This window comes from Pipistrellus hanaki (genome assembly GCF_964339955.1).
Source record: "Pipistrellus hanaki genome assembly, chromosome: 2".
Lineage (NCBI taxonomy): Eukaryota > Metazoa > Chordata > Mammalia > Chiroptera > Vespertilionidae > Pipistrellus > Pipistrellus hanaki.
In genome coordinates, this window is record NC_140504.1 from 19,516,836 (window position 1) to 19,541,303 (window position 24,468).

Consider the following 24,468-nt stretch of genomic DNA (forward strand, 5'->3'; position numbering starts at 1 on the left):
AGTGTGTTTAAAAGCCAATGGGAGGAGTCAGTTGGTATGGAGAACTGATCAGAGAGAGAGAGAGAGAGAGAGAGAGAGAGAGAGAGAGAGAGAGAGAGAGAGAGAGAGAGAGAGAAATGATAATCAATACAACAGAGTTTCTCAGAAAGCAGGAAGATTTAACAGAGAGAGAGTAATGCCTAGAGAGGCATCAACCATGGGAAGAGTGGGAAAGGAAGAAGATTCCAGGATAATAACTTATTTCAGTTTAGAAATGTGTTTTTGTTTTGGCATAAAAGAACTCAAGTCTCTTTGAATAACAGGCTGAGGTTTTACATAATCAATACATATTCAGAAGTCACTAGCAGTATGTAGATGTGGAAGTGTCCTATATGTGCAGTGTACTGGTTTTGGTGATTTAAGACTTAACATGACAATTTATGATATGTGGTAGAAGGGAAGGCATTATAACACAAACCCAGCCATTGCATAAATCCAAAATGGGTTTTCTTTTGCCACCTTTAAAGTTCAATGAACATGGACACTGATATTAAATGGAAATGATCCACGTGAATGGACTTACAAGGCTATTTGTCTCCCACAGTTGGGTCCTCAGAGGTCACTTAGCCTATTTTCACATTGACATCTGGAATGGAAGATCACCTAGCTCACCCTGAAGGTGTCCAGCAAAGGATAGCCACAGATCTCTTTACAAAGGCTTTTCTTTTCTTTTAAAAAAATGTATTTTATTGATTTTTTTATAGAGAGGAAGGGAGAGGGATAGAGAGTCAGAAACATTGATGGGAGAGGAACATCTATCAGCTGCCTCCTGCACACACCTTACTGGGGATGTGCCTGCAACCAAGCAGTTGAGTAGACCATGATAGATGTATATCTAAAGTTCCAAGAGAGGCTTGGATTACATATGCCCTTGACCGGAATCGAACCTGGGACCTTTCAGTCCGCAGACCAACGCTCTATCCACTGAGCCAAAACAGTCAAGGCAGAAAGACTTCTCTTATTCTGATACAATTTTGAAACCATCTCTACTTGCCATGTACATAACAGCCTTCTCTTACAGCACAAATGTTTGACATAAGTTCTGAAGAGGAATCATGATAGCAGGTTGTCTGGAAAAAAAAAATCTTTCATTTTCCTTTATCACCTAAGGAGACCTCCTATTGACAATCACATGCAGAATCTAAATATCTAATGACTAAGAGAGAATCACACTGGGGAGCATTCAGATTTGTGGAGGAAGACAGAGCTGTTTTGCAGTTGTTTTTTTTGTAGGGCGTAAGAGCATAGGCATCCCACAAGTCTCAAGGAACAAGAGTGAAGTTATGACCTAGTTATCCCTTGTCCTTGTGAAAAATGTGTCTGAAGGAAAGCCAGGCGTGTTCCAGGACGGCCAGCTGACTAACGCCTACTGTTAACATGCACCAGCTATTCCAGGACAGGAGGTGACTGACAAACAGATTTGCTTGGTTTTCCAGAAATAAGAGCTGTTCTGTTAAGTCTACTTGCTCAAGCTCCATCCTCCGGTTTGTGAGAGGTAAAGGGATTGGCAAGAAACACTACCAGGCAAGTCTCCCAGGACTCTCGAGTTATTTCAGTAATTTTCTAATCTACTCAGGACCTTTATAAACTGATTATCAGAAACTGAATCAGCAATTGGAGAGTCTGGAAAGAGTTTCTAATGTAACAATTTCCCGCATGTAATCATGACTCACACATTATTGCACAAAGTCCCTGCTCTTCTTTAAGCCGAATAAGTCGGCTGGAAGGTAGCTCACTCGCTGTTCTTTCCATGATAAGAAATTTGAATAATCATGATTGGAATTTCCAATATTCCATGTCCTTAACTTGGATTTGGCCTAGAGATGGAAGTTTCAGGTTCAGGAATTAAACTAGATTTTAAAATCCTAGTTCTGCTTAGTAGCTGTGTTACTTTGCGAAAATTACTTGATGAGAAAAAAAAATGCATGTTAAGTTTAGCACAGAGTTAGCATGATAAAATACCAACAATTGCAGCCATTTTTTGGACCTTAACACTATTCTGACTTTATCTGCATCTAATTGGATAAAAATATATTTTATCGACTAGCAGATATTAAACTGAGATATTTCTGTGTGTTGGTGGTAGAGTTGGTGGGGTGATGAGATTTTTACCCGAAGAGGGGAATGTACTTAAGTGACCATGTAAGCCAGCTGACTGGCTGTCAATTTCTGGAGTGCCATAGTTCCATCTCCACACTATTAAGAAATATTTATATTTCAGTATGTCTAATGATCTTCTAATTGCCTTTTGTGCATTCCTCATTTATGGAAATGCTGCAAATATTTTTTTTCAATACTGGAACAATACATTCTTGACAAGTTACTGTATCATTTGTCAGTACCTTAAAAAAACACACAAAAAAACCCAAATCTAGTTTCTTCAGCCTTTTGTCTTAGACTCCAATCCTACTTCTCTAGACCCTCCTTTCTGAGGCTGACAGGACATCTGGTCCAAGCGGGGCCACTGATGAAACCCAGAGAGTAACAGGATTCGGCACAGAATGTCCAGCACTGGACAGGAAGGGAAGTGGACCCTTTCTGTTACACGGGGTCACTTCTCTCAAGAAGGAAACAAGCTCCAAACTCCATTGACGAGATTCCAAATGTACTGGGTATGGAATAGTGATGTATGTGACATACTCAACACATAATTACAATATTGAAACATCATATTTTAATATTTAGGGCTTTGGCTTTGCCATTTCTAAACATTCCTTCATTCTTTCATTCACTTACTCAACAAGTATTTATTATGTGCTAAAAGTATACTAGGAAGTATGCTAGATTTTTCTATCTGTATCTTCTAGTCCTAGCTGGATTATGAATCTTTTTGGAGCAATGATATTGTAGCTTATTCATTATTCAACACTTGGCCTGTAGGAGGCATTTAACCAACTCAATAAATATGCATTACATAAATGAAAAATGCGATGCCACTACTATGCCAGGCATACATAATCAAATCACAAAATATTTACTCCTATGTCTTGATCATCTTTAAACTTACAATTTTAGTAGGACATGAATGCAAATATTATCTCCATGAATAATATATGTACCATCAGTATTTTGTTAGACCTTTCACTTAGATTAAATATATAATTCATATGTTTATATAAAAATAAGATCAACAATCATGCAAACTTTTCAGGAATTCAAGAGCTTCTGGTGAAAATCCGAGTTTAAAATAGGACTTCTGCCGAAACCGGTTTGGCTCAATGGATAGAGCGTCGGCTTGGGGACTGAAAGGTCCCGGGTTTGATTCTGGTCAAGGGCATGTACCTTGATTGCGGGCATATCCCCAGTAGGGGGTGTGCAAGAGGCAGCCAATCGATGACTCTCTCTCATCGATGTTTCTAACTCTCTATCTCTCTCCCTTCCTCTCTGTACAAAATCAATAAAATATATTTAAAATAAAATAAAATAAAATAAAATAGGACTTCTCTCCGACTCAAACCCCCTTTCATGATACAAAATGAACTGAGCAAAGAAATTCTAGCACACTGAAGTTCTCAGGGCCAAACATTTTGATTCAATATGTTCTGCTATACAATATTGGCCTTGTTTGAATTTTTTTGCTATATGTTCTCAATCTATATTTAACTGCGAGAAACACAAATAAGAAAGAATGTGCAAAATAATTGTTTTCAAGTGCATGGCAGTGAATTTGAGAAAACATATATTAAAGGAACACTTCGTAGTTTTAACTTTCCATCCCTTTCCCGAGGCCTCCCTGGGCCAGATACGATGACCTGCTTATTGAACTAAGGACCCGGCTTGCTTGGCATGAAAATTCTGAAGGGCCGCTCAGAGCCACCTATGATACACACCTTACTTTGTCATACTCTCAGCATTTCTTTTAAGCTCTCTTCCTAGGTGACATTAGAAATGTTTATAATAGAGACATTTAATTCCCCAAATCCTCATTTGCTCGAATTAACTTTCTGAAAATTGGGGTGTCCGCTCTGGATCAGCTCAATCCTAATGAACCAGCCAACCATCTGCCTCACCAAGGCTGCATCCTAATCTGCCAGCCTCTTCCATCCACCCCTTCTCCATGGGGTAATGCATTTTAATTGGTGCTTCTTTGCAAACCCCTCACATCTCCATCTGGCCAAATAAACACATTTTCCCCCCATGTTCAGCCTCAACATCTTGGCAGTTTGCAAGAGGATAGACTTGCCACAGTGGGTAATCTCTAAACTGAAAAAAATTCTAAAATTAAAGGCATAGGATGGCTCTCTCAAGGATGGCTCGTCTACAAAGTGGCTTTGTGCTAGACAGTGGTTTTTCTCTTTTCTTGATTTTTTAGAGAGAGACAGAAACATTGATGAGAGAGAGACATTGGTTGGCTGCCTTCTGCACACACTCCCCACTGGAGAATGAGCCCACAACCTGGGCATGTGCCCCGACCAAGACTCAAACCAGTGACTTTTTGGTGCATGTTGTCAACATTCAACCACTGAGCCACACCGGCCGGGCTTAACAGTGTTTTGATACTGCTTCCTTGGTCTGCATTGCAGTTTCTGAGCTCGTGTTAAGAACTGTGTCTTCTCCCAGGGCAAATCACTGATGACAAATTCCAAGCACAGTATCACTTTTGAACACAGGCTTATTACCACCCAATTTCCACTGGTCAGGTTGGGACCAGTATTATCAGGAGACAGAAGGATGAAATGGTTAAGACTGTGGGCTCTGGAGGCAGGTTGAGTTCCCACCTGTGGGACTTTGGGCAGTTACCACGTTGTTCCGTGCCTCAGTTTCTCCATCAGTGAAAACAGAGATAATATTAGTACTAACCTCACAAGATTACTGTGAAGTTAAATGAAGCATCTGAGATGTTTAACACAGAGCTTGGCTCATATTCACTGACTATTATTTTTAGGGCAGGAATGTAGACTGAATTCCTTGGGCAGCAGGAAGGAAGGGAAAGAATAACCAGTTACGGAGTTATTCCTCAAATAAGTCCTTTCTCTTTAAGAGTTTAGCTATATTTTTCTTACACGGTTTAATCATAAAGCAAGTGTAAGGGATGACTGGGAGATGACACGGTCTGTGTGCTCATTCATTCATTAAGTGCTCTCTCCTTTTTTTGAGGCTCTGGACAGAATGCTCCTTTTCCCCTCTAACCCTCATGGCCATTTGTGTGGAAATGAAGAATGGTTCCAGGGCTAAGTGGCCAGTACTGCTTCCTTGGCAGCTGTATATAAAAGGTATTGTTTCTCTCGCTCACTTCTGGTTTATGTGTCTCTCCCTTCCATCAGCTCTTTTCCTCACTCCCACTTTGATGAGATACTGTTCTCAGAACTGAGCAGTGGCCATCAGGCACACCTCTGCACGTTACTGCAACTGAGGATGTTTATGCAAGAAGCCGGCCAACTAGAACAGTGGGGCTCATGGGTCCCTGTCCTCCCCCCGGGCACGCATGATTTGGAGCAGTAAGGGGGGTGGTGGTGGTGTCTCTCACCGGTTGCTTTTTCAGGGTTGTTACACATGAAGCATTGCCACGCTCCTGCTGCTTCGCTGAAGCCAAACACGTCAAAGAACCTCACTTCTTCCAGATGGAGCTGTACCTGGTCCAGATCCTGTTTCAGGAACACAAAGCACAGGGAGCATAAGTGGATCTGCCTGCTGCATGGCATTCTGAAACTGGAGAGGGGGCCTTGGATGCAGATGGCCAATGCTCAATCTCAGTGATAAGGATGAGGAGGGAGTGTTCAGAAGATACCTCTCCCCTCACTGTGAAAAAGAACAGCATCTCAAACCCTTCCGGGAGTGTCTTAAATGCAGTGGGCATGGCCCCAGGCCTGGGCACCAGGGTAAGTGGTGAGGGGTCAGAGTACCCAGAATGTTCTTGCATTTAGACACAGTGTCAGAATTTCTAAAAAGAAGGGCTATCCGGGTGGCAGTGTGGTTAAAAGGAACACTATTGGGGGGTTTGTCTTTTAGGTACCCTTGACATGAACTTGAGAATCAATTATTTCTATTAAAAATTATGGTTATTAGGTTGGCTTTGCAGGGGATTGGTGGAAAATAGGAAGAAGGGCTTAATCCTTCAGCCCTTGGCCCCAGGATTGATTTAGTTGTATGCTTTATCTTAAAAGTGTATGCAAATTTTACAATCTATTCCCTAATATGGCTTTATTGGTTTTAATGGGAAATAATGTCTTAAATTGCATATCAGTAAATTAGTTAACCTTTTCCCCTCGAAATGGTTGAGTGGAATTGACACACCAAGAAGACTGACCATGCTTTATGTGCCCCATGGCATTGTGCCAGTGCGTTCCTATTTAAGAGGCAGAGGAGAGAGTTTCCATTACACCATGAATGGATGGAAAACGATTAGCCTAACCAAATTAAATAGCTCTACTGTCCTCCTGAGGCTTTGCTATTATGTAAATGACATGTATCCTCTGCTACAGGGCAGCCAGACCTGCGCTCTTAAAAGGTGCTTTCCTAAGAGGGAATTGATGTTCTTGCTAGCCTTGCACGTGCCTTGCCAACTTATGTGTTTACCCTCTGTTGAGCTGTTATTTTATTTCTTCTTCTGGCCTACACACTCTTTAAAAAAGGTGTCTTGATTTTTAGAGCGTGAGAAGAAGGGAGAGGGATAGATAGGAACATCAATGAGGGATAGATAGGCATCATTGAGTGCCTCCTGCACTCCCCCTACTGGGGATTGAGCACACAACCTCAGTATGTGCCCGTACTGGGAATCAAACCAGTGAAGTCTTGGTTCCTAGGTGGATGCTCAACCACTGAGCCACACCAGCCAGGCGGCCCACATACTCTTCTCTCCTACCCATAGTAACATCTCCTATTGTGTCCAAGAGCTGAGGGGTGAACTGCTTACGGTGGACCTAAAATAGAGAATGACCAAGTAGTTACCCATATTCTGCCACAAAGTTCTGGTTTCCCAGGTCTATGTTTGTTGACAGAAGTGAGACATATGTTAGACTCTAAGTTCATTGAGGGAAGAAATATATCTACCTTGTTCACAGTTGTATTGCCAGAGTCTAGTCCAGCATCAGGAATGGATTAATGTCATTGATTTGCAGGCCCAGTGAAAAAGTTTACCGGTGGACTATACAAACAGTATAAAGAGAATTTTAAAAGGACTTCTTTTTAGAGAACATTCCCAGTCATTGGAACATAAACCCAATGAGGACAGGGGTTTTGTCTGTCGATTTGGCTGTTGCAAACTCAGTACCTAAAAGTGCCCTTCACATAAGCAAGCATTAAATAAACACATGTGGAATAATAAGAGGTATAAGATGGGACTAGAAATGAATCCTTTTCAAACATCCTTTATTAACATTATTACAGCTCATGTGCTTGGATTGGACGTTTTGGAGGCTCCACATGCTGAACACAGCATTTCAAGTTGCTAACATTTAATACCATAATTTGGCATTCCATCAGACACTGTACATACAGAATGTTGTTTCAACAAAAGTGACTTCAAATGTGTTTAATGAAAAAAAGGAGGCTGAAACAATTTTTTCCCCCTTAAAACCGTGTTCCCAAGATAAAGACTGAAGAAGCACCTGGGAGTTTTGTAGGTTTCAAAGGATGAAATCCATATTAAAATTTATGGAGGAAAAACAGATGTTCATAAATACCAGTTTCAAAAGTGCTAAGTCTCTGAAGTCTGTACTTGGCCATTGGCATGCAAATCACTTCCCTGTTTTCCACACAATTAAAGTTCAATTTTTCATTCACCACAAACACTGTTAGCAAACAAAGTATTTAATACTTACGGGTTCCTTCATTTTTCCTGTCCTGAAACCAGAAATGTCCCAGGCTGTCACCTATAAACTACATTTGTCTTGGTAAAGAGTTATTTAAGAAGTTTAAGGCAGCTGAAACCGGTTTGGCTCAGCAGATAGAGTGTCGGTCTGCGGACTGAAGGGTCCCAGGTTCGAATCCAGTCAAGGGCATGTACATTGGTTGTGGGCACATCCCCGGTGGGGACTGTGCAGGAGGCAGCTGGTCGATGTATCACTCTTATTGATGTTTCTAGCTCTCTATTCCTCTCCCTTCCTCTCTGTGAAAAATCAATAAAGATATATTAAAAAAAAAAAAAGAAATTTAAGGTAGATGGCAAGCTCCACCCCAGTGTTCACGTTCTGAAGTCAAAAGCATGCAGCTATAGATCCTTCTTCTTCAGAGGGTTTAGGTGTCATACAGAGAGAACTACTGAAGAAGATAGTCGGTTCTGTAAACTGTCAAAATCGGCATAACAGCCAACTTGAATACAGAGACAGAGGAAACACTAGCAGTTCTAAATATTGGTGGAAAATCAAAGCAAAATAAATCACAAAACAAGCAAACCAACAACCAGAGATACCTAAATATTTTTTAAAAAATATATTTTATTGATTTTCCACAGAGAGGAAGGGAGAGGGATAGAGAGCTAGAAACGTCAATGAGAAAGAAACATCGACCAGCTGCCTTCTGCACACCCCCTAATGGGGATGTGCCTGCAACCAATGTACTTACCGGAATCGAACCTGGGACCTTTCAGTCCGCAGACCAATGCTCTCTCCACTGAGCCAAACCGGTTTCGGCAGATACCTAAATATTTGAAAATTTGCTCTCTTAATATCCTTGAGGTCATTATTTCTCTACTTAATCTTCTTTACCCTCCTGGGTCCTATAGCTTCCCCCGGCATTGCCCAATAATTTCTACATGATTTCTCCCCCCTCTTTATCTCCCCCCAAAACAAGAGAACTAAGATGGACTTGATTAGAGAATTGCAAACTTCCTTTAAGACAGCTAGACTCCAGAAGAGTAGTAAAACTCATTCATATTCAAGTAGAGTCAGTCATTCTCTAAGTTTTTATTTCAATGGGATTGTAATGGACAGACCTTAGAGTGACAGCCCTCCCCCTAATAATTGTGTTCATCCCTTTGGAGAGTCCCCTGTTCTTAAGTGTGGGAGGGATCTGTGATTTGCTTCTAACCAAGAATATGGCAAAAGTGTTAGGACATCAATCCTCTGATTGTCATAATGCACACACACACACACACACACACACACACACACACACACACCCCAACCTGTCTTGCTAGATGCAAAGGGAGACTCTCCTCCTGGACTTGAAGAATCAAACTCCTTAGTTGTGAATGACCCATGGACAGGGCCACATGGCAGGGAACTGTGGGTGGCCTTCCAGGACCTAAAGGTAGCCTTCAGCCGATAGCCAGTAAGAAACCCTGGCCTTCATTGCCTACACATCCCAAGAAATGGTTTCTGCCAAGAACCTGAGTGAGTCTGGAAGCAGATCCTCCCCATTTAAACCTCTAAATGAGAACACAGCCCAGACAATATCTTGTAGCCTTGTGAGACCTTGAGCAGAGGACCCAACTAAGTCACATGCAGACTCCTGACCCGAGGAAACGGTGAGATAACAAATATGTATTGTTCTAAGCTTCTAGGCTTGTGGTATTTGTTATACGGCATTGAGAATCAATCCTGAGATTATGCCATGAAGAAGGGAGGGGTCTCCCTTTTGGCCAATTCTCAATGAAAATAATGGTTTTGCTTAGAGGGGACACATTCTTCCAAGAGCACTTCAAATCAGGCCTCAATAAAACCCAAAGAATTTTGAAGTCCAAATTATTTCTGCTGACTTAAAGAAAAGTATATATAACCATAGTAAGCATGCCATTAAGAAGGATTTTTCTAATAAACACCATCTAATTCAAGAGGGGTAAAAGCCCCTGGAGGGAAAATAATGTTTTTAACCAGTTTTAGGAGAAAATCATTAATGAGAGCAGGAATTTGGGAAACTACATAAAAAGTCCCGTGTGAAGCCTCCTAGGGGAAAAATAAGCCAGGCAGCATGGAAAGATGAGAGGATATTTGCAACATTATTTTGATGACAGTGACAGCATGAGTCAGCGCTATGGATTCCATAAAAGTGCAAAGTGGCCGCTGGATGTTATAATGTGGCCTGTGTACTGTGAGAGGGTACTGAGAAGCAATTTTCCAAAAATCAGTGAAAGCATACATCTGGAAGAAGTTTGGATCCTGGCACATTTAAATTCTGTTCTAAAGTTATTTTTGCACAGATACAAACATAAGATTGCCTCATGTGCTCCGTGTGCCTATGGTTAATAGGATCAATTGTAGGCACATATTTCAAGTATGTGTTTAAGAAACATAAACCAGAGGGTTGTTTTTTTTTTCTAGTATAAATAATCTCCAATATTTTCACATAATAGCAGGGCTTTATGTCCTTATGGCCATTTCCAGTGCACATATTTTTAATTATAGGGAGTTCAGAGTGTCAAGTAAATTTATTGAGGGATGAAAATTAATGATTCATTTCTATATTATTCATCTTCATATTATTTATATTGACCTAGATTTTGTAAGAGTAGTGTCTTATAAGAAACACTTTGATTAAATAAATATACTAACAAAAGGACTCTAAAGAATATTTTCGGCCCAGCCGGCATGGCTTAGTGGTTGAGCATTGACCCATAAATCAGGAGGTCATGGTTGCAATTCCTGATCAGAGCACATGCCTGGGTTGTGGGCTGATCCCCAGTAGAGGGTGTGCAAGAGGTAAACAATCAATGATTCTCTGTCATCATTGATGTTTCTATCTCTCTCCCTCTCCCTTCCTCTCTGAAATCTACTACTACTCCTCATGGAGAAAAATTGGAATATACCATTATTAGTATTTGGTTGTGATTGTTATTAAGCTTATTTTAGTATGAATCTTTTGACTCTTAACTGGACTAAAGCTCTTTAGCAAGGAAACTTATTTATTTTGTAGCTTCTGAAAATACTTAGTATAGCACTTTGCCAATAGTAGACGTTCAATACATTTAAAAAATATATTTTATTGATTTTTTACAGAGAGGAAGAGAGAGAGATAGAGAGTTAGAAACATCGATGAGAGAGAATCATCTATCAGCTGCCTCTTGCACACCCCCTACTGGGGATGTGTCCGCAACCAAGGTACATGCCCTTGACCGGAATCAAACCCGGGACCTTTCAGTCCACAGACCGACACTCTATCCACTGAGCCAAACCGGTTTTGGCTCAATACATTTTTTATAAATTTTTACTAATTGAGACACAAAGACTTTATCTCAAATTTATATGAAACATAGGATTTAGGGTTTCATTTTTTATGTTTATTCAACTATGGCCATAAAGCTCTTTCAGAACACATTTCTTTTAAAAAATATCTACAAGCATCTCTATGTGTATTACAGGAACCCATTTTATTTAATTTTATGAAACAAGTTTTTAGAATACAATGTTAGTAATTGAAGAAGAATGTTTGTCTGACTTCATCATGATAGCATGTTGATTTCATGCTCTCAAGACTCTCATCTTTTCCAGATCACCAGTGCTCAGGAGTCCAGGGAAAGTTGTTATAAACACCAGATACCGGTTCCACTCCTGGAAACCTAACCCCATAAGCCTGTGTTCAGGCCAGGAACATACATTTCTCAACAAGCTTCCCCAGGTTTTCGGATATTCACCGACTGGGAAATTCATCTTACACCCTTGGGAACAGATGTGGGGCTGGCTGATCTGTCTCCATTAATTGGTATTTGTGGAATTGGTCAGCCCTCCTGGGCTTCACTACAATAGGTTTCATATGACAACACATATAAGCTGGTTGCAAGAGCAAAAATTCCATTCTTAAAAATCAGAGATGTTATTATCCCAGGTTGTGCAATATAGAAGGAAGAGGTGACGTGTGAAAATGGACCTTTTCTGACACTTGGCAGAAGGCTGAGCTGTATGTGAGGGAGGGTGGGACAACAGGTGAGAGACAGACTCTTAGCAGAGGCAGCAAGGGCGCTGATCTGGAAGAACTCAGTGTGGTTCAGTATTCAACATGGGTGTTACACATGTTGCACTGTCTCCCCTTTTCTATTCCAAATTAGTAAGATGACTGCAGGCACACACGAATAGATGAGGTCAAAGTGGCAAGTTTCTTACTTTTACTGGAGATCATGGCAAAGACATGACTATCTTCCTCTCCTAGGAGTCCCTGTATGTTGGGAAGCACTGGGTTGCTTTTCGGCAAGTCCTGGCAATTCTGACTATGGGTCTGGCTCCGAGTGGCTGGAAGAAGGCACTCATCTTTATTTCATTCATTTCAGAGAGAAGTTCTGAAGAACGCTTTAAGAACCAACCAATGTGATAGACTATTTGACTTGGTTCAAAAAGTCAAATTTCCACACTCATCTAAGAATCATGGAAAAATAATCTCATCCCAGAATGTTGGCAGTAAACATGGCAAGAGTTTATATAAAGTGATTTATAGAAAAGCTAATAAAAGCACATGAATTGATTAGAAAATAAAGGTGGCACACTGAGTAAAGTTGAATAAATGTATTTTATAAATACAATACAATTTTTAGCCCACTAAATCCAGCAAAGCATTTTTATTAAAAATCAAAGTGGAAGCAAGGACAAAAAATTACCAATCCTCAAAATGTTAAGAAAACATTGACATTTCTATAGTGGTGACAGCAGTAAAATGTCATCACCAGGACTGTTGGCAGTGAAAGCCATCACCCACAGGACCTTGTGTTATATTAGAAAGCAAAGAATTGCAGTGATTGTTTTTTCCTAATCGATGATGGCCACCTACATTTAGCAACCATATACTGAGCATCTAGTACAACTGTGCACAGGGTGCTGATGTGAAAGAGCTCATTGGAGGGGCTTTCCTTTTTTAAAAAAATCCTCACTTGATGATATTCCCCCCTCCACCCACTTATTTCTAGAGAGAATAGAGGGAGAAGGAGAGAGAGAGAGAGAGAGAGAGAGAGAGAGAGAGAGAGAGAGAGAGAGAGAGAGAGAGAGAGAGAGAGAGAGAGAGAGAGAGAGAGAGAGAGAGAGAGAGATGTGAGAGAGACACATTGACTGGTTGCCTCCTGCACATGCCCCTACCTACACTAGTGAACCTGCAAATTAGGTATATGCTCTTGATGGGTATTGAACTCTCAACCCTTCGATCTATAGGCCAACACTGGCCAGGGCTCTTTTTCTTCCTTTGAAAATCAGTTAGTGAGGTTATGCTCCTCAGCTATGGAACAAGGTTCCTCTCTTGTCTTATTTGCCCCCCTTTATCCCTGATACTGCTCTCATTCCAAGTCTGTTCCTCCCATCTCCCCGAGCAACATTTAGTGTATTTTTCATTTTCCCAAGTGATGTTATGCCATAGACTGCATTCTATTTCTTGCTTGTTTCACTCAAGATCTCTACATGGTGTTGTATGTGCATTTAGTTGCCTCTACCTCCACAAAGTGATTTCATAATGTGAATCCACCACCGTCTACATGTTACCTAACCATTCCCCTGGTGATGGGCCCAAGGATGCTTCCATCTTTTCACTCACAGGAACCCATGCCAACAATGGATAACCTCAAACCTGTCCGCTTGCGGGTGTGAGCAAGAATTTTTTTGGATTAATCATTCCAGAGTAGATCATAGGGAATTATAAGGCTGTAGAGGAAATATTTTTACTTTTTTTTTGCACAGTTTGGGTTTTCTGTGCAAATTTTACTGAAACTTTGGACCTGGGCTAAGAGAAAAGCTTGAGAAGTTAATTTATGACTGATTAGAAGTGAGAGGCCATCTTGAGAGGTTTCTCTTCCTAGAGTATGAGTTTAACCTTTCAAGGTGGGGATGAGACCCAGGTTTGGAGACATCCCTGGTTGTCAAGTCTTACCTTCCCCTTGGAAAGATTTAGTGTATCCGAAAGGGTCACAGTAGGAAACCAGCATCTTTCCCAAGGAGCACAGATCTTTCTTCCCTTTCTTGCAGAAGAGTGGGAATAGCTGTCCATCCCCTATTTAAACACCCCATGTTCTTATTTTCAGGGTTCCCTAACTTCAGTACAGACCCTAGAATGTGTAGGATGATATTTGGTTCTCATAGTGTTGTCCCAGGCAACTGAGGCAAAGGGAAAGTGGTGAGGTGATTTGCTGTAAGTAATAATAATGATGTGCTTTGCTCCAGAAAACCTGGTTTGCATGAGACATTAAAAATGCAACATTATGCATATCTTTAACTTCACTAGGTTCTGATAAATTGCTTTCCAAAATGGCTGTCCAATTTACATTCCCACCAGCACAGCATGAAGAATTTCTTTTCCACAGCATAATGAAAGGGCTTTCTAGGCTTTGAAGTTTCTGGAAGAATTACCATCCAACAACCCTTTCCCATGTCTGAAACAGGCCATCTTTTTGGTGACCACAGACTGATTGCATTAGGGGCTTGCAGCAGTCTCCAGTGGCTTCTTAAAGCATTGTTTCTTCAACCATGAGAAAGACCAACCACCTTTCTGTAGCAATTGCTGCATTTCTCTCCATTTTTATTGCCTTTTGGTATCATAAGAAGTATTCCAGATCCTGGGAATCAGACCACCCTTTTCAGGTACAATTATTTTAATTCACTAGTACATGCCAACATTTGGCCACAGTCTAGTTTTACTTCAAGAACTACTCTTTTATTGTTGTGTTTATTACTTGGAGCAGCTACAAAGGATATCAAACTTACCATGACTTTACCATGGACTTAAGTAGAAGGCATTGCTTCCCATGGCGTGGGAACTTCAAAATTTTCATTTAGTCGTTCAACAGATAGAACATAACCTTAAGCATTGGTGAAGTAATAGTGATCAAGGCAGACATAATAAGTTGAACTACCCCTTAGTAGAGAAATGGATAAAACAAACTATGGCCTGTTTACACAATGGAAAATTTAATAGATGCTAAAATGAAGGAGCTAACTCTACATGTATGAACAGATATATTTTAAAAAGATAATCTTAAGTTCAGAAAGCTTATTGCAAAAGGTACACAAAGCTTGGTAACACACATGTAAAACCCCCAAACACTCAGGGAACTAATACCAACCTCAGGAGCGTATTCACAACAGCTTCTTTCTGTTTTTGAAGAGAAATAATTGAAGTAAATATGGGAGAAATGTAAGCACCTCTTCTATCTTGTGGTGGGAATGGGTATCACCTGTCTTTACTTTTCTGAATTTGTCAGTTATTTCTGAATTTAATAAAAAGAAAAGTGAGTTAGAGAACACAGTGCAGTGAAGCAAGGAGACTGGCAGGGGTTGGAATCTGTGAGGAAGGAAGATTCTGCATGTGGTGGGGGTGTTCCTTGGTACCTCACATGCCCCCTTGTGGAGGAAACCCTTTATTTTTCCTTGGAGGTGAAAGTCATTAAAGGACCATATCTTTCTCCTGATTTTTGCATTGATTCCTATTAGAGGGGAGGGGAAGTGTCATGTTAAGGCCTCTTTTATTCTAAATCTCCAAACTGGGAGACAGATAAGCATGGAATGTCAAATGTTTGGAATACGTTCTGTTGTTTTGTTTTAGAAAACAAACCAGTCCTACAGTCTGCCAACATCACATTCTATCCTAGGGTTAGAATATATTAAATGGGTTAAATAACAGAAGTAACACTTAGGTTAAGATTATTGTTTTCCCCTGCAGGGTGGTATGGAGTAAAGAAGGTAGGTTTCAGAGACAGAAGATCTGAGTTTGCACCCTGTCACCATTATTCGCTAGAGCCCTTGGGAATCATCTTCATTTCTCAGTGTTTTCAATGCACTCTCAATCTGTAAAACGACAATGATTCCTAAGCTGTCTCCTTCAGAGAGTTTTTGCCCCAAATCAACTCATGGGTAATTACACTAACAGTAAAGAAATAAGAAAAAATAGCAATAATGGTGATGATTTGAACAAAGCAAACAAAGAAGCCCCTTTTTATGCAAATAAAACATATTCTTTTGTTTGTTTCCTAGCCAGAGAAATATATGTAAATCTTTCTGAAATGAATGACTTGTTTAAGAAACACTGATGTTATGTGCCTGAGAAACATATTTCATTTTCTAAAAGCAAGTGACATAGTTATCTGTCTGTTTTTGTTAGTGTGTTGTCAAACCTAGGGATACTGAATGTAATGAGATGCAAACACAACAAGATGTAATGCAACGTGAACATTTGAAAGGGATATAATGACATGTGCATGTCTGATGGGGCCCTAATGAGATGTACAAATAGAAATGCACATAGAAATGTGCATGGGTAATGGTGTAATGAGATGCATAAATGGATGGGTGTAATGATAAAGGCATTTAAGGGGAGGTAATGCGATTTATAAATGGAAGCATTAAATGGGAAGGTTGGAAAGGGCAGGTTGTGATAAAAAGGAGAGAGAAAGAATGCAGCACTATGCATGAATGGAGGAGCTAATAATATGTGCATGATGAGGATGTAATGAGATAAAAATGGAGTGGCATAATGAGGTCCACAGATGGAAGGATGTAATGAGCTGTGCAGAAAGGAGGGAATAATGAGAAGCATAAAAGGAAGGATTTAATACTCTGCACGAAGAAATGGACATAAAAAGATGTGAGGATTGAAAGGAGGAACAGAAAAAAAAGGGGCATTGGTGGAGGGATGGGGAATAACAAGGTGGGCAAATGGAGCACTCTAATGAGATGCTGGAAGTAAAGCGTGCAATGAGGTGTGCCCATTTAGGGAATAATTAGACACCCATATAGGATTATAATGAGGTACCGGGCCCTGATCAGACATGGACCATAGCACTCAGTTCTTACAAAGGAGGTGAAAATGGAAAACAATTCAGAGCAGAGCCACAGAGATATCTAAATTGTTACAAACCCAGAAACGAGAAAACAAAGCAGGTGATTGAACCACAGCATAGGAATTTATGAAGTAATGGTTGTATAGGTGCTGTTGGGGGAATTTGTGCCAGGTGGTCTGCTGGGTGCTCAATTAAATGTATCATCTCATTTCCCCTTTCTAGCAACCTTATGAGGCAGATGGATTAGTTCCTGGATTATAGATGAAGACTGAGCTACGGGGAGGTCAACCAATTTATTCAGATTACCAGAGTACATCAGTGGTGGAGTTATGAATCAAATCAAGCCAACCGGATGCCAGGTACCTTTGTCTTCCTCTCGTGCTTCTGTAAAAGCAGTCTGTCACATCTCCTGCCTAGAGTCACCTGGATCACTTGTCAAAGATGCAGAGTCCCAGGCTCATCCCAGTGAGTACCAGTGGCAAGTTCCACAGAGGCCCCGGAAACTTCCATTTGAATAAGCTCTCCCGGGCGTCCCGCATGCACTAAGATCTGGGCACTATTTAGTGAGACCAGCACTAGAGTGGGGGACATTCTAATGCTTCCCATTAGCTCTGGGAAAAGATTGTGAAGAAAGGGACATGCATTCAGCATGAGCAATGTGGGCTGGCTGCAGGGGCATTGTAGCAGGAACTGCCAGGCCCTGAGTGAGGCATCAAGTGAGTCTGAGTTTTTGACAGGAGAAAGTCCCCTTCTCTTCAGATTGGTCTTCAATAGGAGCCCCAAATTATATTGAAAATAGTATAAAATGCAGAAATGTATTGAAAATAATTAGACTAAGAAATGTTGGTTTGCCAAATTAAAGAGAGAGAGAGAGAGAGAGAGAGAGAGAGAGAGAGAGAGAGAGGGAGATCACTCCATAGGCTTGCAAGGACTTTGAAGAGGATAATGTGTTCTTAGAACCCAAAGTTGGCCAATCTACATGCAACTTTCAGGGTTCTAAAAAAAGCAAATAGTGCCACTGTTCTCTTTCTTGATATGTCTAGTATCGAGATATTTAAATTGCTATGATTTTCTAGCTTAAAAACCCAGAATTTATATTTTGAAATGTGTGTTAATTATACTAATCACATATTAGCGACACAGCCTCTGCTCAAAAACATTTTTAGAAGTTTCTTTTGGGATGTTTTTAGATGGAGTGCTCTATTTTTATAATAGACCTGGGCCTGGATAAAATTTTGTCTATTGTGAAAATAAAGCCCATTCTCAAGAGATGGAGCCTTTGTCATTCATTTTGTCTTTGGGGGGGGGAGGGGTTCTTGCAGAGGAAGTGCAATATTAGTTACCATTTACTTAACTCTTACTATGTGCCAGTCACTGTTCCGATCATTTTACATTTATATATCTTCTAGATCTATTATATCACAAAATCTCTGTGAAGTGGGAACTAGTATTTTCTGCAGTTGGCAGGTAGAGGAGATGAGATGCAGAGGACTGAAATAAAAGAACTAGGAAGTGGCAGAACCAAGATTTGAACCAAGATCCCGAGCTTTTAACTACCACACGTTCACCTTGCTTGAAAAGAGGTGCTGTTTATTCTAATAGTTCAGTGCCCAGTGTTTGTAAGTAGTCACACACTATTCATAATCATGTCAAGGGAAAAGAAAAAAAAATTCCCTCGTGCATTGATTATTTAAGAAAAGAACCTACACCACTATTGGATTAACAGACATTTCAGAGGAACGGCATACCTCTGTTCCCCTAGGAATAGAGTTATTTCGGTAACCATTTTCTAAAGTATTTCTCTTTTTTTTCAATTTCCCTGACTGATGCAGAACATCTGGCTGACTGTGAAGGAATGTTCACTACAGTAGTAAAATTGACATGCTTCGTTATAGGATAGTCTGACTTGTGTAACCTAAAGGAGGTATAATACAATACGTGTGATACACCAAGAATTCAATAAATCAAGAAAATATTTCTTACGCCAATTTTAATTTCCTTAAAAAAGCTTATGTACAACAGAAGTACAGTGTATGTGGAGAGTGGAGCATATCAATTAGCCAAGTATAAGGGTAATGACTTTCTAATTTTTCAATAGTGAATGGAACTGTCACTTATATGCAATGCGTTTACAGAATCATATGCAATCACTTAATGAGTTGTGCGTAAGGAATTGTTTAAATGAGTGGTCCTATAGATTGTTATAATGTACAGCTCTTAAGGGGAAAAAATGAATTCAAATGGAGGTAGAGAGAGTGTTTTGGGAGGCAAAGTTTAGAATTTGGCTGGACTTTCACACTCAGTGGCCCCAAGGCATCAATAAAAGTCGTGCTTGTAAAAGTCTCCAGAAGGCGTGTCAGTTCCCAAGGACTCTTCACCTTCCAGCCTCTCCTCTTACGTTAAGTTAATCACATTAATCCCAGATGAACATTTACGGGGCTTCGGCGGAGGAGGGCGAGTCCACTGGTACTATGAAAACTGTGATAAAAATTCACCTCATGCTTAAGCTAATACTCTCCTGGTGCTACCTAGCATTGCAGGCCTTACGCACCGAGCCTGGTGTGGACGGGGCCCTGGTTACAGCCTGTCTCCCCTTGCTCGGCTGTCTGTCTGCCATAGCCTCGGCCAGCCTTGTGATAAATGAGCTTGTGTCCTTGTTTCCCAGGGGGAATAGCAGAGCATCTGTTGGGGCTGGGAGGAAAAGCAGAGGGTTCTTGTGCAAAGATGCACAAATCCATCATCTTCTTTGTTCAGAAAATAACTTTTTTTTTTTCTGGGCTCAAAAATGCATCTTTATGTTTCTCAAATCAGGTTTCCTATGTGTAGACTTTTCTTTAGCATTTTAAATCTTTCCCTTTGGTCTGCATCTTTACCCTCTGTCATCTCAAACATAGATCTCTTCCTACATCCTTGAAAACTTTTACCATTTCAATACCACTGAGCCAGAAAAAAAAAAAAAAAAAAAAAAAAAAAAAGCTCAGTTTAGCACTTGAACAGCTGATCATTGCTGGAGAAAAAGCATATTTCCGTCATTTTACTTTAAATCTATTATATTATCTCAGATCCCGAATGAATGTTCCTCATTAGCCAGATGATTCTGTTATTCTTCTCTAGTAAGTACATGGTTCCTTTCTCTAAGAATTTCATCTCAGACATTCTCTTTCCTTAAATCTCCCACATTCTAGCCCTCTTTTCCCCTCCTCACTTTTAGCCGATGGCCTCACCTCTTATGTCACCGAAAAAGATGAAAAGCCATCAAAAAGCACTAACACATCTTTCCACCATCCAATCTCCTACTTGATCTGGGTCTGCATGCAGTGACTTTTCTCTCTCATCTGCTTACTATTTTCACTCTCTATTGCATCATCCCAACAACTTACAAACATGCTCTGGGGTTTCCATATTAAACCATCTCCATACTTCCTCCATTACCAGCCCATTCAGCGCCAGACTTTTACAACAGCTTTCTGCATATGCCGTTTCCTTTCTCATTCTTTCCTTCCCAGCATTTCTCCACCGACTTCTGTTTGCACCTGGCCCTTCAAACTCCATTGAAATTGCTCTTTCCAAGTTGCCCAAATAGATGGACACTTTTTCTGTGCGTATCTTCTTGATCTGGCTGCCAAATCCCATCCATACCCTGACTCTTTCTTGGACATTCTCTTGATATCTGTGACCTCTACACTTCCTGGGGCTCTTGTGTCTCTCAGCTGCTCTCTGGGTTGATTTTTGAACTGGGTCCTTTTTCTTTCTGTGCTCCTCCCAGATTGCCTTAATCTGAGGATGTCCTCATTTGTATTATATTTGTGTCCTAAACCTCTTCACATTTGCCTGCTAGACAATTCCACTAGAACATCCCATAGGCATTTTCCATGTAAGATGTTTGAAAGCCTCACACCTCACCCATTAGTTGATTATGTCCCCTTTATCTCCAAATCGTGTATGGATGTGCCATTTTTCCTATCCCTGTGTCATTTTTCCTGTCCTGATTGGGACCATCCCAGTTTAAGCTGCTCTCTTCTCTCATCTGGATCATCAATCATCTGCATGATCTCCCTGATTCTGCTTTTGCCCCTGTCTGATCCAGTCTCCACACCGCAGACTGAGTGATCTTTTGAAGACAAGCTGGGTAGTGTCTGCTGCTAAACTCTTTAGGGACACCCACCGAGGACAATAAAATTGCAGCTCCTTGCTTTGGCTTACGAGGCCAGAGGACAGTTCCCCCAGATGAACTCTTGCATTGCCCTTTTGGTCACTGGCCTCCATCTTGATCCTTCTACTTCCTCCAACGCTGTGGAGGGGGAGTGAGTTCCCGCTGGGTAGGCATGCCCATCCACAGTGATATAGGGAGAAGAAACGATTAGAACTTTCACTGTACTTTTCATCTCGTGCTTTAAAACTTCCATTTTTGAATGTGTCTTATAATGGAAATGAGTGTAATAATATGTGTACATAATCTATAAGTAAATAAATACAAATGTGGAGGTGCCTGTTCAGAAATTTTTCTGATGGGAAGTGTGATTTAAATTCAGAGGAGAATACTCTAATATGCCAAGGTTTTTTTTTGTTTGTTTGTTTTACCTTGCTTTGTTTATTCTTCCTCTCCTTTTGGTTTTTGATCTCAAAGTCTTTGTGCAAAACGTTCTCTCTGCCAGAAAAACTCATCAGACACCACCTTAGAGAAGCCTCTCCTGACCACCCAATAAATGCTCTCTTCTTCACTTTCTTCAGGCTTTATATATTATACTAGAGGCCCAGTGCACGAAATTCATGCACTGGCGGGGGGCAGGGGAGGGGCTGTTACGCACTCTCCTGCAGTCTGGGAGCCCTTGGGGGATGTCCGACTGATGGCTTAGGCTTGCTTCCTATCAGTCGGACATCCTTAGCACTGCCACGGAGGCAGGAGAGGCTCCTGCCACTGCTGCTGTGCTCACCAGCCATGAGCCTGGCTCCTGGCTGAGTGGCACTCCCCTTGTGGAAGCCACTGACTAAAAGGGGGAAGCTCCTGCATTGAGTGTCTGCCCCCTAATGGTCAGTGCACATCATAGTGAGAAGTTGAGCATCCTTAACATATCATTAGCATATTATGCTTTGATTGGTTGAACGGATGACTGGATGACCGGATCCTTAGCATATTAGGCTTTTATTATATGGGATAGTCTCTGTCAGGGTGGAGTTGTGTATTTATTTACTTGTATATTACTGTCTCCAACAGGACAGGGCATGATAGCTTATATTGGGTCTCTGCACAGTGCTTGGCCTAGAGCAGGCATTTCCCCCAAATATTTTTAGGGTCACATTTACCATATCTGTACAGCGATTTTTTTTTTTTTAAATCTCCTCCATGTCATTGCTGGTGTCATTCCCTTTACATGGAATCATTTTCCTCTTTCTTAAAAAAAACCCAGACTCTGTATTTTAATGTCCACTAGCCACCCAACCAGTTTGCTCTTCACTAGGAGTGTCCCAGATATTGGCATCTGCAGTCACACCCCCACCTTCAATCTGCCCTTTTAACCCCCTTGCCTTCAGTTTCCTGCCATGATTTGCATTCTCATGGAGTTCACCCCTTAATCCATGGATTTACCCCTTGGCCTGCCTTCTTTGGACAGGCTCGTATTCACACATTCTTTTAATCTCCTTACCTTCAGTTTTTAGACACTGCCTGTCAGATTTTCCTGGTTCTGGGCTCAGAGCCCAGGGGTCCCCACCCCCATCTAGGCTTCTACAATCCCAAACCGAATTCTCATTTACTGCATTCCCACCTAGCTTGCTCTGAAAGTGAGGTTCACCATCGCTAACCTTTCTCCAACACCATGATTCATTCACATTGCTCTCCCTTGAGGTTGGCCTGCAACACTTGTCACTCACATCACACGTGTAGACTTAAATTTCTCTTAAGAATTTGAATAGTTAACAGCCTTTATATATAATAAGCCCATTTCTCATTTACTTCCTTACGCGTTTATTTATTAAAGTGCTGCATTAACAGTGCATCTCAAAACACTCAATCTAAGCATAGGGATCATCGGGTCTCTTTTTGTTCCACACAGAATTGCTGCTTTAGTTTTATTTGGGCTTGGACAGAACTGCCAATTACTCTGGGAACTGTCAAGTGTGTTTTCAGCGATGTGGACTGAAAACAAATCTCCAAATGTTAGCCAGATGGGGCCCATTTTGTTTCAGCAGCAAATTAATGTTTTTTTTTTTTTATTTTTTATGTTTTGTTTTGTTTCCATAATGGGCATAGTCTTGAGACCTCATCTCTATGGCATATGGAATTTCTCCAGGCTTTGGGAACTGGAACATGTGTGTCAATAAAGGAGACTTCTCTCTCAGATTCTAGTCCGGGAGCAATTCCCCAGTCAACTCACTGTCTGGTCCTCTGATGATCAGAGTGCCTCTGAAGGGTGGAAATATTAACTGTATCTCTGTTTACTTCATGGAGGCCCTTCTCCCCATTTCTTAAACAAATCAATGGATTTTCTACCCTTTAAAAAAAAATCCTTATTCTATAATGAAAATTGATTATCTTTTTTTTTTATATATATATTTTATTGATTTTTATACACAGAGGAAGGGAGAGAGATAGAGAGTTAGAAACATCGATGAGAGAGAGTCATCGACCAGCTGCCTCTTGCACACCCCCTACTGGGGATATGCCTGCAACCAAGGTACATGCCCTTGACCGGAATCGAACCCGGGACCCTTCAGTCCCCAAGCCGATGCTCTATCCATTGAGCCAAACCGGTCCCGGCGAAAATTGATTATCTTAAGTAAGCTGCTCATTTATATTTCCTTACATAAAATAGTATACCTAAGAGTGGTACTTGTACAATGAAATTTTTTTCCTTGATTACAAAAGAAATACATATTTCTTGAGAAGATTTAGAAAATACTAGTCCCATCAACCAGAGCTAACCATTGCTCACATTTGGGTATATTTCTTTTTGGTTGTTTTAGTGGGCAATTCTCTAAGTACTCTTTATATAAATAAATTTGTATTTTGCAGTGTGGTATTTCATGTAAATATAGTTTCGTGTCATTAAACATTTCCCATAATTTGCATGGTTCCTTAATATTCTTCCATATGGATGAATATATTACTTTATTTCTTCAATCTCTAGATATATCTATATATCTCTACATTTATATCTAAGACTCTCTTTCTCCCATCTTTAGATATTTAGACTATTTACAAATCACTCCACAATACTTTTTGGTATGTGTGTCTTAAGTTTTGCGCACATTTCATATAATTTCTTCAGAACAGATTCCTAGAAGTAGGATCACTGTGTTAAAGGATATGAATATTTTTAAGACTCTTGACAGTATTGCTAAATTGCTTTTTTTTTTTTTTAGGAATGTTGAAATAATTTACACTTTAACTAGAAATGTGTGAGAGTGTCTGAACTCCCTTAATCTAGTCAACACTGATTACTGTCTTTTAAAAAATGAATTAAAAAGGGCCATTCTATTTTAATTTTAGTGTTTATATTTTGACTACTAATGAGACAGAATACTTTTTCTGGACTTCAAGTCTTATTTGCTCATGCCTTTGACCAACCCCAATGATTAATATGAATGAGCTTAAGTATCTTAAGGATATTAAATTTTGCCTTGTATGCTGTGACACATATTTTAATTTAAGTTATTGTATATATAGGTTTTATAAACTTTATATTTTATGGAGTCAAATCTATCAATCCTCAACTCTTAGACATTACTTACAAATTTAATTTAATTTGAATTAATTACATGGATAATATAAAAAATACTCATGAACTTGTCAGCCAAATACTTATATTTTG

General features: G+C 40.3%; 1 protein-coding gene across 2 annotated transcripts in view; it reads right to left on the reverse strand.

Moving 5' to 3' along the window:
- The window catches only part of VEPH1 (ventricular zone expressed PH domain containing 1), a 189,089-nt gene that overhangs the window by 15,351 nt on the left and 149,270 nt on the right, over positions 1-24,468 (reverse strand). The window contains exon 12 of one of the 2 annotated variants that reach the window (XM_084876013.1): positions 5,507-5,624. The exons of the other annotated variant lie outside the window; for it this stretch is intronic. Coding sequence (XP_084732139.1) covers positions 5,507-5,624 — 118 coding nt within the window. The remainder of the gene's footprint in view (positions 1-5,506; positions 5,625-24,468) is intronic. 2 annotated transcript variants of the gene reach the window in all.